At 44.1% G+C, this 16,521-nt stretch overlaps 1 protein-coding gene across 1 annotated transcript in view; it reads left to right on the plus strand.

The window, feature by feature from the left end:
- ADAMTS17 (ADAM metallopeptidase with thrombospondin type 1 motif 17) overlaps positions 1-16,521 on the plus strand; it is a 177,585-nt gene that overhangs the window by 30,437 nt on the left and 130,627 nt on the right. Inside the window, exons 5-7 of the mRNA XM_054168852.1 lie at positions 5,956-6,039; positions 6,632-6,789; positions 12,942-12,985. Coding sequence (XP_054024827.1) covers positions 5,956-6,039; positions 6,632-6,789; positions 12,942-12,985 — 286 coding nt within the window. The remainder of the gene's footprint in view (positions 1-5,955; positions 6,040-6,631; positions 6,790-12,941; positions 12,986-16,521) is intronic.

Below are 16,521 nucleotides of genomic sequence, written 5' to 3' on the forward strand. Positions count from 1 at the left end.
CTGGGAAAAAAAAAAAAAAAAAAGAGTTGGCTTGGGGATTTTTTTTCCTCCCCCAAGTGCATTTTTGGGGGGTTCAAAATAAATTACAACTGTGGCTTGGTTTTGAGCTTGCCTTTTTTGAGAGAATACAGCAGGTAGTATGTGTTAGTGCTGCTGCAGCTGTTGCTGAGCCATGCCATTAGTGTGGAAGCTCATTGCAGCAGCAAGCAATAACTTGAAGTTTGTGATCTGTGAGATGTCATTAAGAGGGAAAATGTTCATGTTGTTGTTCAGGAATAATGGTGGTTTACTCTCTGAAGCCTTAGGAGGTTTTTTTTCTGTGTTAAAGAAGCAGATAAAATAATTTCTGTCATGAATGCATTGATGGGTTTATATTTTTGTGCTCTTGGGAGCTGGCATATGGAGGCTACAGAGCTGATAATCTGATAATCAGCTGATAATCAGCTCCCTTACCTTGATCTGGAATTTTCATGATGGGGACCGAGTAAGAGAAAGGAATATAAGTATTTAATCCCTGTCTACAGACTTCTCTTTTCAGTCCAGTAGCCCCAAGAGAAAGAGTTATGTCAACTGTATCCTATAAAGAGCCATGAATATGTTCTTTTTCATAATGTTTAATGGGGTAATTTGAAAGCTTGGCTTTAGGTGGGTGTTAGAAACCCTATAGCACTTTTCAAAACAAGTGAAAGACAACCTCAGTAACTTGACTACAGCTTCTGCTGTCCAAATGTCATCCCGCAGCCAAGGCAATGAGGAGGCTCTTTCTTGAGTGCAGTGCTTAGAGAATTAAAAAGGAAAAAGCCAATTTACCCTCAAGGCTGCTGTTCTGAATTCTAAAACATCTGAAACACACACGTCTCCCTCCTGCTATCCACCTGCATAGGAAGCTCTTGAGAATTAAAAAGAATTAAACTGATGTGCTTTAGCTCCTCTCTTAGTCCAGTTCCTTATGTGTAGGCTGTGCTTTATGCGTGCTGGGGCAGGCCTGGACAGCTCATGCCAAAGTTGTGTTTATTCTGTCTCTTCCATGTCAAAGCTATAAGGAGAAAGAAAGGCAGGAGGAGTTGAAACAGAGAGGGATGGTTCAGGCTTCAAACTTTTCTGTGGGTTGTTTTTTTTCCTATGTCATTTTGTGCAGTCAAGCTCTGTCAGGAAAATGCAGGTGCAGGGGAGGGATGGGCTTTATTCTTTTTCTGCTTCTTCTGCACTCCCCCTTACATTTCTGTCTGTTATGTATGTCGTTCCTCTTTCTGTTCCCAAAACTCACCCTTTCTGCTTTTGGTGACTTCTCACATAATAGAAGACAATACAGTGGAGAAGTTCACTTGCAACTGGCAATCAGTAATCATGATCAGACTTCAGCCACACTGACAACTTTTCACATGCCTTCCCTTTAGTCTAATGACCTCCATTGCTCTTCCAGCCAAGCTGCTTTGTGATGCTGTAGTGATGTCCTAAACCTTTTGTTCCACAGCAGTGTTAGTGGGTTTCATGCGGCCAATGCTTGTGTTCCCAGCTGTCTCATTTTATCAAAAAGTCCTAAAATACCCCTAATATTTTTACTTTTCCCCATTTGGAAGTGGTCACAGAAGCCTCAAGGATGTGATTCAGTTGCAGGGTTGAGGAAGGGTGGCCCACAGCATTGCAAGTGGGAAGGGAGGTGTCTGTGAGTTAGTCTCTCTATAAATGCATGCTGTCCATGCAGCAGGAATTCTTGAGAACATCTGTGCTGAGAAATCCCATTCCTCCTCCCCTGGTACCAATTATCCCAGCCACCTCGTTTGGCTCACGTGCTGATGACAGGCAGTCAGATGTGGTGTCCAAACAGCTTTGGCATGCCAAGTCTGTGGGTGGTGGTTTCCTTGTAGGCTAGGTGAGAAGAATCCCAGAATAATGGATGTTGGAAGGACCCTCTAGAGACCATCCAGTCCAACCCCTGGCTAAAGCAGGGTTACCCATGGCAGCTTGCCCAGGTTTGCGATGTCCAGGTGGGTTTGAAATCTCGCCAGAGAAGATTTCACAGTCTCTCTGGGCACCCTGGCCAGGGCTCTGGCACCCTCACAGGAAAGACGCGTCTCCTCTTGTTCAGATGGAAGCTCCTTGGTTCCAGTTTGTGCCCATTGCCTCTTATCCTGTTGCTGGGCACCACTGAAAAGAGCCTGGCCTCAGCCTCTTGACACTGGCCCTTTAGATATTAATAAGCATTGATCAGAAGGTGTTTGCTGCTGTGGTGGAATCCAGTTCCCAGCAGGACAGACGACACTGGGATTTGTGATAAGGCTTTCCTCGGGCACGGCCTGGTCTAAGGCCGGCTGTGTGCTGTGGATAGGCTGCGCTGAACTCAGCCTCGCCTTTCTTCATCGAGATACTTGAGGTCCGGTAGTCTTCTCCGGGGGGTGCCCCTAGCCTTCACGCCTGTGATTTGAGACCATTTGCGCCTCCGTTTCCGCGGGCAGGACGCGGGGGCGGCGGCGCCGGGGGGGGGCGGCACGCGCCGGGCGCAGCCGGTGCCAGCCGGCTCCGCAGGGGCCTCCCCAGGGGGCACAGCGGAGCCCTCCGGACAGCTGCTGGCGCCCGCGCGAGCCGCCTCGCGAAGAGAGGGCGGGAAGGTGTGAGGCGAATCCCGCGTGAGCAGCCGGTGCTGCGGCGGCTGCGGCAGAGCTCCTCCTGCGGGCGGGGAAGGACCGCGGTGAGGCAGGCGCCTGTTCCCCGAGGGCGCCTGTGGGCATCAGCCTGCGCTGGAGCAGGGTCTCCTGGCGGGAGCTGTGGCCCATGGTGAGCAGTGTGAGGAGAAAGGAGGAGCTGCTAGGGACTGCTCGCTGCCATTTCACGTCCCCGGCAGAGCTGGGGGCCAGGAGGGGCACGGCAGAGGTGTCAGGAATGGAGGAGTGAAGCTGAGCCTGGAAAAAGTGGTGAGAGGAGGTGAGGGCAAAGCATTGTTCTAAGGCATTCTTGGTTTTCTCTATACAAACTATTTTAGTTGGCAATAAATTTTCCCCAAGTCGTGTGTTTTGCCTGTGACAGTAAGTCACAAGTGATCTCCCCCTCTTTATCTCTGCTTGTGAGCTTTGGTTTCTTATTTTCTCTCTCTTCCCTGTTGAGGAGGGGTTGTGGGAGAGCAGCTGGGAGGGTTCTGGCAGGCGCCTGGTTAGAGAAGGTCAAGTGCCGTGTGGCTGGTTGCCTCACTTTTAAACTCCATGTCTCCATTTCACAGCCCTATGTCTGGGCTAAACACGAAGGGAAGTCACTTGTGCAGAACTGTCTTGCATTCTGTTTTAACTGAGAATGTCCTCTCAGCATAGTGTACATCCTGCACCCATTCAGTTAATGATTAAGAGCTGTTTGGGTGGTGATGTTGGCTTGTGCAGACCAAATTGCAGACAAGCATTGAGGTCTGGTTTTTTGATAATGTGCTTGCAGATCTTAGCTCACTTTGAAAGACAGATTTGTTTGTGGATGAGTTGTGCATGTTTCCCAGACCTTTCTGTATAAAACTTTACAAGGGGCTTTTTGCTAATAGACAAAGAAATAGAAGAGTCAGTGAAGGCAGATGAAGCTGGAGATGTCTCCACTCTTCAGGTTGGTTCCTGAAAAAAGGTTGGAAATCCTCCATACAATATTATGATGGTCCAGAACTACAGGACACTATCTTAAATCACAATACCAATGTCTTCTTCAGCTGAGCTTGCGTACTTGAAATCCTGTGAAACTCTGCACAGCTGTACGAAACAAAACCTTGTTCCTGTTCCTCTGGCAACTGAATATCCATCCCTCTCCTCTCTAGGTGGTTGTGTTTGAATGTTTTAGTTGTGCAGAACAGCTGCTTGTGCCAGTCAGGGTTACTTAGCAGGGAAAGGTTACTGTTCCTACTAGGCAACACAAACTGTGTCAACCTGGGGCTTCTTTGGGCTCCATTTAAGAAAATAAGCAAACAAAGCTTGAATAAACAAGCAAAGTAAAGCCTCTTCTGCTGGCCTGGTGGCAGGTTTGAGTTAAAAGGGACATTAAAGATCATCTAGCACCACCCCCACCCCCCCGCATTAAGTAGGGACATCCACAACTAGATCAGGTTGCTCAGAGCTCTACTAAGCCTGACTTTAAATGTCTCTAGGGACGGGGCCTCCTCCACCTCCCTGGGCAATCCGTTCCAGTGTCTCACCACCCTCATAGCAAAGAACTTCCTAATGTCCAATTCAAATCTACCCTGCTCTACTTTAAAACCATTGCCCCTTATCCTATTGTTACTTGCCCCTGTAAACAGTCCCTCCCCAGCTTTCTTGTAGGCCTCCTTTAGGTGCTGTAATGATAAGGACCCATTTTCTGTACTCTCCTTTTATGAGTAGAAACCTCATGGGATGGATGATCAGAGCTAGCAGTGAGTTAGGCAGGTCAAAGGCACCCATCACAGGCAAATGCCTGTTAGCCTCTGTAGTGCTACATGAGAGATTGACTTGATCAGCATGATGCCCCCATTGACCCTCCCAGCTGAATGTCCAGGTCTTCATTTACACAGAGGTCAACTGTCAGAGCCCTTCTCTGCAAGTGTCAAGTTCATCTCCTCGAGTCTGTTGTGAGGAGCTTCAGCAACTCTGCTAACATCCCCTAGAGCTAAGCAAATAGTACCAGCACTTGCATGCCTTTGTATACCAGCCTCAGAGAAGATAAACGGCTTATTGTGCTCATGGCAGAGGTCAGTGGGTCAAACAGAGTGGTGTCTGCCTTACAATTTGTGTCTAATTTGTAGGAAACATTTACGTGTGTGCTTAAAGCCAAGCCCAAACGCTGAGGAGCTAAAGAACACCCTTACACTGAGCACATTCCTGAGCATTTGCACAAATAGGAAAAAAAACAAGCACTGAAAATGTAACATCCAAAATGTGTTCATGTCTTGGGTTTGTTGTGGGAAGTTAGCTGAGCCTGTGTGATACTTCTAGCCAAATGAGCTGTAAGGAATAGAGCTTACCTGGGGCCAAACCCTGCCTCCTGTTAGTCAAGAGTCTCTCTTCAGCAGTTTTGATTTTACTTTTGACTGAGTAGGGGATACAATAGTCATTCAAAGGATATCATGTAGTATTTTACACCCTTTAAAAATAATCTCCTCCCACACCTTTTCTGATATAGCCTAACTGGAGCACTTGTACACAGAGATACAGGTGAAATAAAATTCTGGCATCAATTAAGATCTTCTGTTTTAACCTATAAAAAAGAGGTGAAGTATCTGAGCTGGAATGCAAAATCTGGAGAAAGTAGTAAGGTAGTTTCCGGTGCTATTTTTGTGTTTCCTGAGGCTTGTGTCATTATGTGCTGCCTTATTACTATTCTATTATATAAGATATGAAAATAACAGAGGGAAATTGCTTTTCCATTCTATTTCCTGAAATCTGAAACACACCATCATTTCATCTTGCATTCAGATATCTCTGATGTTTAAATGCTGAAGATCCATATTAGCTGGGTGCTTCATAACGTCTGTCCGTGTTCCTGAGACTTTGGCTTACGTTTAGAGTTGCTTCATAATGGTTCTCTCCTTCTGTTTGTTGTTTCTCATGCTTATTCCAGTTAAAAATACCTTTCTTCCTGCAACTAGCTTGTGTACTTTTTTGTTTGCTTTGCTTTCACAGGTTTGGGGGGAGGGGGTGTTTGTCCCTGAACGGCAAATTGTGCTCGGATTAGTCTGGGACAGGTTGGTCAGGTGCTGAAGCCCAGTGTGGTAAGATACAAACAAACCTGCTCTGGTTTTGCAGGTGTTTTAGCTACACTTCAGTAGTAGCTATTAGAGTGGTAACACAGTAGCTCTTTAAACCTCTTTAATTTGAGTGTAGTAGCACAACCCATTTAGGTTTTCTTCTGGGGCAGTTTTTGGAAGGACAAATGTCTTAACTTGAGTCACAGTTCCTTCAGCCGTTACTAGGTCTTGGTGTTACTGACTGTGGATGTTTCTCTGCATTTTGACAGGTGTACAACATGTTTCAACATCAAAGTCTTGGAATTAAAGTCAACATTCGAGTGACCAAACTAGTCCTGCTCCGCAGCCGTCCTGTGAGTTCTAACCCATTTTTACCCTGCTGCTGTAATCGTGCTGTGGTACTCACACAGGCAGCACAGGATCCTGCTCCTGGGGTGGGAGGGGAAAGTGGGGCACGTTTGGCCACATCATCACAAATTGTAATCAGTGCTGCCACACTTCAGCCAGTGTTAGAGGTGGGACGTGTCAGGGCTGTGGGAGTGAAAGGAGCTGCAGGCCTTTTATTTACCCTTCCCAGTAAATCTTTGCCTGTTTATAGTTGTGAAGCAGTCTCAGGAGTTAACTGTTACAAATATGAAAAATGTTATGGCTCTGGTGTCAAATATATAACCTGCAGGCTGAATGTAGTGGGGGTGTGCTGTGCTAGGAGCTTACGACTGCTGCCAGCTGATGAAGTTTGTTCTGTAGATCAAATGACAGAAGGCAGTGTGAACTCTGAGGTCCCTGCTCCAGTTGTTCAGAGGAAGCTGGCTGCATGCTTTCAGTCTTTCACATCTGTATCTTTAAGCCTGTGATGTTTCATCAGAAGTCTGATGCTTTGTGTAAAGACTAGGACTGATACTTCATCTTTTATATCTTTCTTTCTTCTTCTTTTTTACCCAAAAGGCAAAGTTGTCTATTGGGCATCATGGAGAGAGGTCTCTGGAGAGCTTTTGTCAATGGCAAAATGAAGAGTATGGTGGGGCAAAATACCTTGGTAACAACCAGGTTCCTGGTGCAAGGGATGACACCCCTCCTGTGGATGCTGCTGTTTTTGTAACCAGGTATAGTATGGTCTGATCTGTTTGGTTTATTCCCCCCAATAATGGCCCATAGTCAGCAATGGGATTATCTGGTCTAGCAGAAATATAAGAAATGATTCTGTTGATGATACAATTTGCAGAAGCCTCAGGTGAAAGTGGTTTGTCATGTTTCTGTGTATGTTTTAACAAGGTCATGCAAGAGCATCTCTCCTCTTGAACCAGAGCAGTCATAGTCATGGTCACTATAGCCATAGTCAAGCCATGGTCACATAGTCATAGTCAAGACACAGGGAAGACCTGGCTGGGGCACCAGTACTAATTTTTTTTCTCACAGCAGCTGGGATCAATGAAAAAATCAGGTGAGGTTTTGGAGAATAAGCCTCTCTTCCTAGAGAAAGTAGCTGTGGAACTGAGAACACAGCTGAGGACAAGTGTTCTGTGTGTAATTAGGTTTGAATCAACTAAACAGTCTGAGAGGAGCAGACAGTGTGTCAGTAGTAGGGAGCTGATGATGGATTTATCACCTAAAGAAAATGAGAGATGAATACCATAAACTAAATTCTCTCCCTCTCTTTGCCCTAGGAAATAACCACTTTAACATTCCCCCTTTATCATAACAGAGTGAATCTTCAACTGCTTTTGCTTTTGTAAAGTGCTGAATTTCAGGTGTGAAATAATCTGTGTATGAATACTTGAGCAAAATTCCTTTCAACCCATAGCCCTGTACCTGTTGATGTATCAAACACGTCAATGTATGGCCCAGAAGAAGTAAGCAGAAGGAGTGTTGTCCCTATGAACCTGTAGTGTTTTCCTCCTAACTTTACTACCTGAGCTCAACCTCACAGAACAGTGCAAGTCCCACCTTGCTCACGGTTACCAGAAATTTTGAATAGCAAATCCATGGTCTTTTAAGTTGATTACATACTTTAAGGTGTAAATGCGGAATGCATTGTTACAGAAGTGATCTCTGAATGATTGAAGTGAGTACAAAAGTGTAGTGTGAGATGGGTGCACTGTGCTAGAAAAACACCACAACACTACCTCCTATCCCCTCTTCCCCAGTCTGAGACAGGAAATGTCTGTACTGCAGTTCAGTATTACTCGCCTCTTTCATCCTTCTGTCTCTGCCAACAGTGTAAGTACAAATACATGTTTTTTGCCAAACCTGCCATTCTGATCTGTTGTGTTCATAGCCACATTGTAAACTATCTATGGGATTTTGATGAGTGTTCAGTAAAAGAGCTGGTGAGCAGGGCATGGGGCCAGCAAAGTTCCGAAGAATGCACCTTTGCAGACATGTGTGCAGTTCCCCAAATCCTCCTCTCTCCTCTGTATTCACTGTAGTCCAACCAAGCACTTCAGCAGATACTTAACATTTTAGACAGGGTGAATAGTTCCTTTGAAGTCAATGGGCTGCACATCCTGGTTATAGTTAAGCATGTGTTCCATTGGATCTGGGCCTAAATAAATAACTAGCATTTTTGTTAAACTCATCTGGGCATCCAGTTGTCCTGCATGACAAGTGAGGCAGAGAGAATCTTTTCTGATGTGCTATAAGCATGGGGTGGAGGGAAAGAGCAGAGGATTTCATCTATGCAGTCTCTGCAGCTTATGAAATTGAATGCATAATATCAGGCTAATTGAGTTGGACTGAGGTGTCTGAGGAAGGATTGTAGAAAGAATTTGTAGGAGGAATTGTATAGTAGATTTGCAGGGGTTTGCAGTCAGAATGGCTAAAGAAGTACAGGCTTGGTTGTGTCAGAAACTAGTTTCAGATTCTGTGAGAAAGCTCAGACCAGGGAGCACTTTGCTGTGCACAAGAGCAGTGTTTTTCCTGGCTGGTAGGGCCTCTGTCTGTACCTGTAGTCTTTCCGTCCTTCTTGCTGCATCTTGTCATCCTTAACCCATCCTGCTTCTGCCGCATAGAGGATGCTGCAATGCTTGGAAGACTTCTGGCCCAGCAGCCCAGTTCCTGCTTCAGGGAAATGAGGTTTTTCTGCTTTTGGCTTTGGAAATATGTGTGTGTGTCCCTGGACCCTCCCCAGACTGTACAGATGGACCAGTGGTAGAGGATACGGGAACAACAGCATGTCCAGCACAAGCAATTGTGCCAGAAAAAGCAGAAGCTGAATTTTCAGCAGCTGCAGCTGCCTTAGGACTACAAACAGATTCTTTGGGGTCAGCCTCTGAAGAAATCCCTCCAGTTTCAGTCTGACTGTGTTCACTTTAAACACCAGTGCTTGCTTGCCTTTTGAAACTTCAGCCCTAACTGATGTTCTGCATATAACCATTTGTCTGCAGAAGTAGATCATCTAGGTGGCAAATATCCCTCCTGTGGGATTTTAATAATATCCAGCGGATTGTCCCAGGTACGAAGCAACTATGTCTGTGAAATAGGATGTACCATTGTCCAGCTCAGTAAATATGTGAGACAGTAGGAATAATAACAGCTCTGAAGGTCTGAGTACAGTGTTGTGGTCACTGTAGCCATCAGACTTTCCTCGTTCAGATTCTGCTTTTGATCTTGCACAAACTCAGATCTCTGCCATCGCTGGATGATGTACTTTGTGTCTTACTGGGCAGCTGACCAGAATAACCTTTGTCTGCAGAGTCTGTATCTTAATGATCTTAGAAGCTAGTCTTGATATTCTGCCATTGCATTTGCTAGGAAACCTTCAGACATGGTGATGTCCTCCCCATCATTTGACTGTAGATCTATGGGTTACTTCTTAGACTCTAGGTGATGAGATAGCAAAGCAAAGAATTACACAAAACTGACAGGAACAAAATTCAGAGTTGTCATTAAGCAAAGACTTGGGGGGAGGTTGACACCCTGGTGTAGTTATTCCATTTGCAGCCTGCTCTTCCCTTCCATGTTCCTCCAAAGGTCTGGACCTTTGCCTTCCCGTTAAATGGGCAAATGAAGGGATTCAGTATGCACTGAGGAGACTGGGTACAGAGAGCTACTAAATGTATCTATGGATGTGGAAAGTTTTCTTTGGCAGTTTTTTGACTCTACCAGTTTCCTCTGTCCTTTAGCTTTATGACCCTACAGGGTTAAACTGGTCAAAAGATGTCATTTGAAGGATGCTGGGAAGTAGCTGCTAAACAAAATCCTCCTTATTCATGTTGCACAGTTCAGCTCCTGTCCCCATTTCTTACAGGAAGGACTTGCACTGCAGAATTCAGCTTAGCACCGTTAGGTATTTTTTTCCAGTTCATGTGAGCCAGATGGAAGAGTGACTGTAGGAGGGGTTCTGAGCTCTGCTTTTCTGCTTGCTTGTATCGAACAAAACAACTGACTTCTTGTCATTTTTTAGAGGACTTGCTTAAGTCTCCTTAAGGAGAGACTGCACAGTGCCCCAGGTGCTAATGACTGAGAATGTCGCAAGTCCTTAGAAGGTGAGAACACGTGTTCAGTGGCTGAAAGTGAAGAGTAAAATTGCTTCGCAGCTGCAGCCTGTGATTTCAGTATATTATCCAAGACTTCATGTCATAAGGTCAGGTCTTGGATTTGAACTGCAGATTCTGGAATAAGAGTTTTATCCCAACATAGCTCTGTAAAAGATTCTGCTAACAAAACCATGTCTCTGTTATGAGAGACCTCTGCACATGCAGTGAGTTTTAAAATACATTTTTTTTAATATCCTTGGCATATCATTCATGTGAAGCTCTCACTTCAAAAATATAGATGCAATCAAACTCAAAAATGCACCAGAGACAGACGTCTGGTTGAAGCCTTAAAAGCAGATCAGTTTCAGTGCCATGACGGAGCCATCTCCCCTGACTGGTGTGAGTGATCCACAGCTTTGTGCCTTTTCAGCCTGACTGCCAGGAATGGACTGCAGGAGTTTCAGTAAATAGGTTTTGTGTTGAGGTGGCTGCTTGCCTTCTGAAGAAGACAGATCCATCAAGCTCCTTTGTGTCTAAAACTTTGGATGTGTTTTCTGTTTGGCCACAGAGTTTTGGGGTGAAAGGTTTCCAATAGGTCCAGATGATTTAAAGCCTAGCATTTTGATACAAGATCTTTGAATACAGGGATGGTGTCTCTTAGACTTGTGTTCATGACAGTTTTAAAGGAAGAGCTGAGGAGGTTTCATGCTTACAGGTCCACACACAGTGAACTGAGCAGCTATGCTTCATTCTTCTTGCTGTTTCAAGCCCTTCCCTGACCAGACAGCATCACAGCTTTCTTTACAGACCAGGATTGTTCTGACTCTGTAGGAGAGTCTGTAAGTTGTGCTGGAGCATTTCTGAGACCCCTCATTTTATGGCATGGTGGTAGTTTCGCAGGGAGCTGCCTGAAAGTACCAGACAGCTTTCAGTGTAGATCCAAGGAGCAGAATTCCTATGCTTTATTTACAGTGCTGGTCAGCCCCTGAAGAGAGATGCTTTTCTAGCAGTGGCCTCCTGCCATGTGCTAATAGTTCAGCTATCTGCTGTCACAAGAGAAGCATCTGTTTGATTTACCAGTTTATATAACATAATAAGTCCTTAAATAAACCTCTGTCAGGCTGGCTCTGGGAACTCAAGCAGACGTGCTTGTGCCAGCTCTGTCAGGAGACTGTCATTAGTCTTCTTTGGAAAGGCTGGAATGCCAAGGTGTCGAGACACAGCAAGGCTGCAGTGAAAAATGAAGGCTGGGCCAGTGTGTGGTTGTAGCTTCCGATTTTGTTTTGTTCCTGTCTGGTGTTTTTTTTTCAACACTGTGATGGTTCTTATGGTTTTTTTCCTCAGTGAAGTGTGGTTAGTTTTCAATGAGTGCTTAACAAGAGCTGGTGATAGCTGTTGTTTCTCTCCTTCCAAGCCCTTGACAACTTGATTTGTGACTTTCAAAGGAGCTTGGCATGGAGGGTTTGGGTTCATCAGCCACAGACCCAGACCTTCAATTCCTTTTCCTGTAAACACTGGCTTCATATTTTTCTTCAAGAATAAAGTATTTTTAATATTTTTTTCCTTTTTATCTTTCTCTAAGTATTATCTGTTTCTAAGTATTTGTCTTTCTCTAAGTATTTTTAATCTTCCCCTAATCAAACTCTTAAACTGAAACTCCCACTGGGCACTGAGGCATTTCAAATGACCCAGTCCAAATGTACTAATACAGTTCTCTCTGGCCTCCTCTCAAGGTGAGGAAAGCCATAATGATCAAGATTATGATTCCTCATCTTCCCTTTGGTTAAGGAGCTTCTGAAATGTTTTAGCACATGTGATGCTTTTTTCCAGTCCCTCTTCCGAGTGGATTGCACTGCAAAGTTGGTCTGGGGAAGATAGCTCCCAAAAGTTTAGGTCTAAGCACTTACTGAAATATATTCAAACCGTGAATTTAGTTACGCAATCCTTTTCCTCCCACACTTGTTTTTCTTTCCTGAGGAATCTCACTTACAAAATCTTCTCACATGATGTGTCATTGCTTAGCTGGGGAGCTTCAAGGCTTTTTATTCCATTTCTGTTTAATACAGCTCTCTGAATCCCTGGTTGATTTGTTGGTGCCAGTAGCATATGTAGTATCTTTTCCTGCCTTGAGGAGATCTTGGGAGACTGGATGATGTGTGGGGAAGTAAGAGACCGAATGAGGTCTCCTGAATCTCGCTGTGTTGGATTCAAATCATGAAGTGGCAAAACTGACTGTAATGTTTAGCTGAAGCCATCCTGAAAATCTTCCTTGTCAACATCTGTCTCTCTCTTTAGTCCCCCTTCTTTCTTCTCCTTCTTTATTGTAGTGGAAGGAAAAAAAAACCTGAAGAACTGAGAGTTTCTGGGTACATGTGACCAGTTCTGTGTCTCCTGGCAATGTCCCCACATACCTCCTCCTCCCACTTTTGAGGCATCACAAGGTGGCTGCTCCTTGTTACAGTTCTCTTGTGAAACTCAGAGGTTCAGTTGATCCAGTTGCTGAAGAAGTCTGACGTCATGGAGCGAGGCAATGCTTTACAAGCTAAATCTCAAGTCTGTCAAACTGGACTGTAGTGTATGCAGCTGATTCCTGTAATTGTTGGTGATCTTACAGTAGCAATCAATGCTGCTATCAGTGTTGTCACTGTGGAGACTGCATAGCAGTTACAAAACTCCCAAACCTCACCACCCATGACACTAGTCATGCATCACTGCCTTTTCCTGGCCTGAAGTCTGGAGGCACAGGATACATTTCACTTCTCTTCTGTTTTTCTTTCTAGGACAGATTTCTGCGTACACAAAGACGAGCCTTGTGATACCGTGGGTAAGTCAAAGAAGTAGAGAAGGGTATTTTGATAGCCTCCTCTGTGCTAAGAGGAGCTGTCTGGCAATCTTTCATTCTTTGGTTTGCTCTAATGTTGCTTTTGCTATTCTGTGCACCTCTGTGATGCAAATATGGACTAGTTGATCAGAGTATGAAGTATAAATAAGCCATTAAACATTAACCCCTTCTAAGCACTGGAGGTCTGAGTTCAGAAGTTATCTTAAATATTCCTACTTCTTTGGAATGGATGTAGAATTAGATAACTGGAGATAAATGGACTCTCTTTTGGTATGTCTGTGTAATGCTCCTTTCAGTTCACTCTCACCTAAACCAAGAAATTTCTAACTGATGGACATATTTCCAATTGTAAGTACCTGTGTAGTGCTCCCAGATCAAACTGGCACCCAGACACCAGAGAAGAATATCTCATTGTAGGAAAGCCAAGTTAAATGTTTTCTGCCTCCTACTTCCAAATTGACTTTAATCTTACCTAAACCCTAGGTACACAGGGTCCTTACATCCTACACATTAAATACATGGTTTATTTATTGATTTTTAACTTAGGTATCAGTATCCTACACTATCTTTTCTTGTTTGTTGAGTTTTTTTAATCACCACAGTAGCAGCAGTGTCTGGAGGTGTAGCTCAACATCCTCTCTGTGATGACTGCATGACTTTTTTTTAGACTTGCTTCAAAGTCAAGTGGTTCCTTATCCTGCATTCTATGTAAGCTTGGAATTGATCCTGATTTTCAGCTGATCTTACACTCCAGTGTTCAAAGAGACACAGATGAAGGGTTGCTATGCTGGCAGTAGCGGGTGATGGAAAGCATGGAGGAAAGCGCCTTCAGCAGGAGTTCTAAGGCTGCATACAGAAGTCTGATCTCAGAGTGCAAATCCTTCCCCTTCTGTGTTGTGGAGACCGATCAGGTGAAAGAATGAAACAACTGAAAAGACATACATTTTCTTTTCAAACATGAACAAGGACTGGTCCCTACATCCAAGTGTGTTTTTTTTCCAGTTGGAATCCCTCAAATTGTACTTATTCTCTGTCCAGTAGAAAGCACACTTCCACTGAGGAAGGCTCTTATGCTATCTACCTGCATCTGGAGATGGCTGTGCTAAGAGACAAAGACGACTGGGGAGGGAGGCAAGGGGCAGAAATAAAAGAAAAGCTGATGGAATACATATGTTGACTAAGGTCAGGGCTCTTTCCATTTTTAAAGTCAGCATTGTTGAGGATCACCATCCAGGGAATTATGTTACCATAGACAGCATGACTAAGGAAATATTATTATGACTTCTTTTCTGTTCTTACACTACCCAAGCACTTTCTTGGGCTAGGACTTGCTGCAGGCTGTGGCTGCATCAGAGCAATAAAGATTAAACTCATTTGTTACTCTTTCCAGGATAGCTTTTCCAAGATATTTAGAAGGTGAATGTTCCTGGGACAAAGCCAGTCTGGTCTCTTTGGTCTCTTCAATCCTACTTTTCTTTCCTTCTCCCCTGAGAGTTTCATTATGTGGCAGTAAAGTACTGACATCTTCACTTAGGCATTTTCTTTGCCCTGCTATTTCTGTTGTCTCAACCCTAAGGCAATATGCCTTGTCCCTGAGTAAAGGTGAAATCCTCCATTATATGATACCATCATTTCTTAAACACTGTTGAAATAAGTATTTTGACGACTCCAAGCATTATTGCCTGTACCTAAGTTGGTGAGTTACTGCAGCCGTTTCAACCATCTGCAAGGTAGGCCCTTACCTTTGTGTTGTCTAAACTAGCAGCATCATGGATTTCTTGAAAACCATAAAATGAGGAGCTATTCTGCTAGGGCTGCAACCTGAATGAAGCCCCATGCTCTGCTATCTCATCCATGTCTGCCTTGAGAAACAGTTCTTATATGTAGTGACTGGAGGGAGAACCTGAAGAAGATACCCAGTTCCTCAGGTCTTCATGTTGTTAATAAGGAATGCAGTGGTGCAGTATGAAATTGGTGTGTATTGGTGGTATGTGATTTGTTCTTTACTGATGAAACTTAGCCCATATCCATTCATGTTACAGATGTTAGACCAGAATAGAATTCAGCCTTGTCTTGTTTGCGTATGTGTCATAGCAGAGGGAGAATAAGGAATGCAATTCTGTGGCATGCAGCTAGTTCGGGAAAATGGTTAGTGTTGACAGTACTATATTTTAACTATGTTCTCCTTAAAATAGGGGAGAATAGTTGTCAATTGTAGAGAGATAGGTTTGTAATGGCCACCATTCTGTGCCCTCTCTATATACATGAGTTATATAGATAGCAAAGTAGCATGACATTTACTTGGGCTTGAGGTAGGTGCAGCAAAGTAGACTGATGCATACTGGCTTATGAAGAATTATTGTTAGCAGATTCCTGTTCCTCACTCCAGCCCCCAGATAGTCCCCTCCAAATCATTAAGGCTGTCTGCAAAAGCAAGAAACTAGTCTAGAGGGGGCATATATTTGTCTTGACAGTTATGCTGAGGCTATAGCACTGCCACAGTTCTCCATATAAAGCAGTGTGATGTCCTTGGGTATATGATGCAGTACTGATCTTGCTTAGTCACGTTTGAGAGACTGTAAAGAATCTATTAGCTTGTGTCTACTGAAATAAGATGATGCAGAGAGCAGTAGGTAACAGGTTTTTTAGTGACAGTGCTTTTCTTTACTTTGTGAGAAATACAGAAGCAGATCTTTCTCTGGTGGAAGTATTGAGGCCCAGCCGTTGTTCGGAAGTGGGATTATGAAGTTTAAATGGCTTAGAAGAGGTGTTCATTTGTGCTCAAAAAGATCCATATTGAAAAACATGTCTGGAATCTTTGCCTGCCATGCAGACACCGAGAGAAAATAGCAGCAGGAGGTTTGTATTTGTATTCTGGCAGGGGCCCCTCGCTGAAACCACTCGCTCTGGGGACTTCATTCAGATTTTCTTGGCCCAGCTGCCAAGGTAATGTGGAAGGTTACATAATGGCTGAAACAAGCTCAAAAATGGTGAAAATATGTGGGGATGTCTTTGTGGGGTGGTACCCACTGGCTGCATCAAGAAACAGAAACACTTTTGTTTAAGAAATGCTTTGTTGCTGCTTGTTGCCCCAGCTGGGTGCATAAGTTAGCCCTAAGAATGAGTCAATTTGAAAGGAGATGGACAGAAGGAAAATGATATCCAATACATTTGCAACACTTGTGTTTCAATAGCTCAGTTGCAGGACCTCCGGTTTGCTCTGTGATTGGAGTGGGGCAGGTTCCCTTTGTGCCACATAGCCTGGTCACACACCAAGCAAAATATTTGCAGGCTGCTGCTGTTTCAGACCCATCTCTTGCGATGTGACTCTGACCAGATCTGCTGTTTCCTGCAGAAAAATCTTTGTTCCAATTGAGCTGCCTCTAAGCCAGCCAAATTGAGAGTTTAATGTCTAGCTATTAATATCAGGCTGCAGCTTGGAGCCTTGCACGTTGTCAGAATCCAACCTTTCTGTGACATAAGCAGATTGAGAATGCCCCTTTCCTTCAATATTTCCA

Source organism: Dryobates pubescens, chromosome 17, assembly GCF_014839835.1.
Source record: "Dryobates pubescens isolate bDryPub1 chromosome 17, bDryPub1.pri, whole genome shotgun sequence".
NCBI lineage: Eukaryota > Metazoa > Chordata > Aves > Piciformes > Picidae > Dryobates > Dryobates pubescens.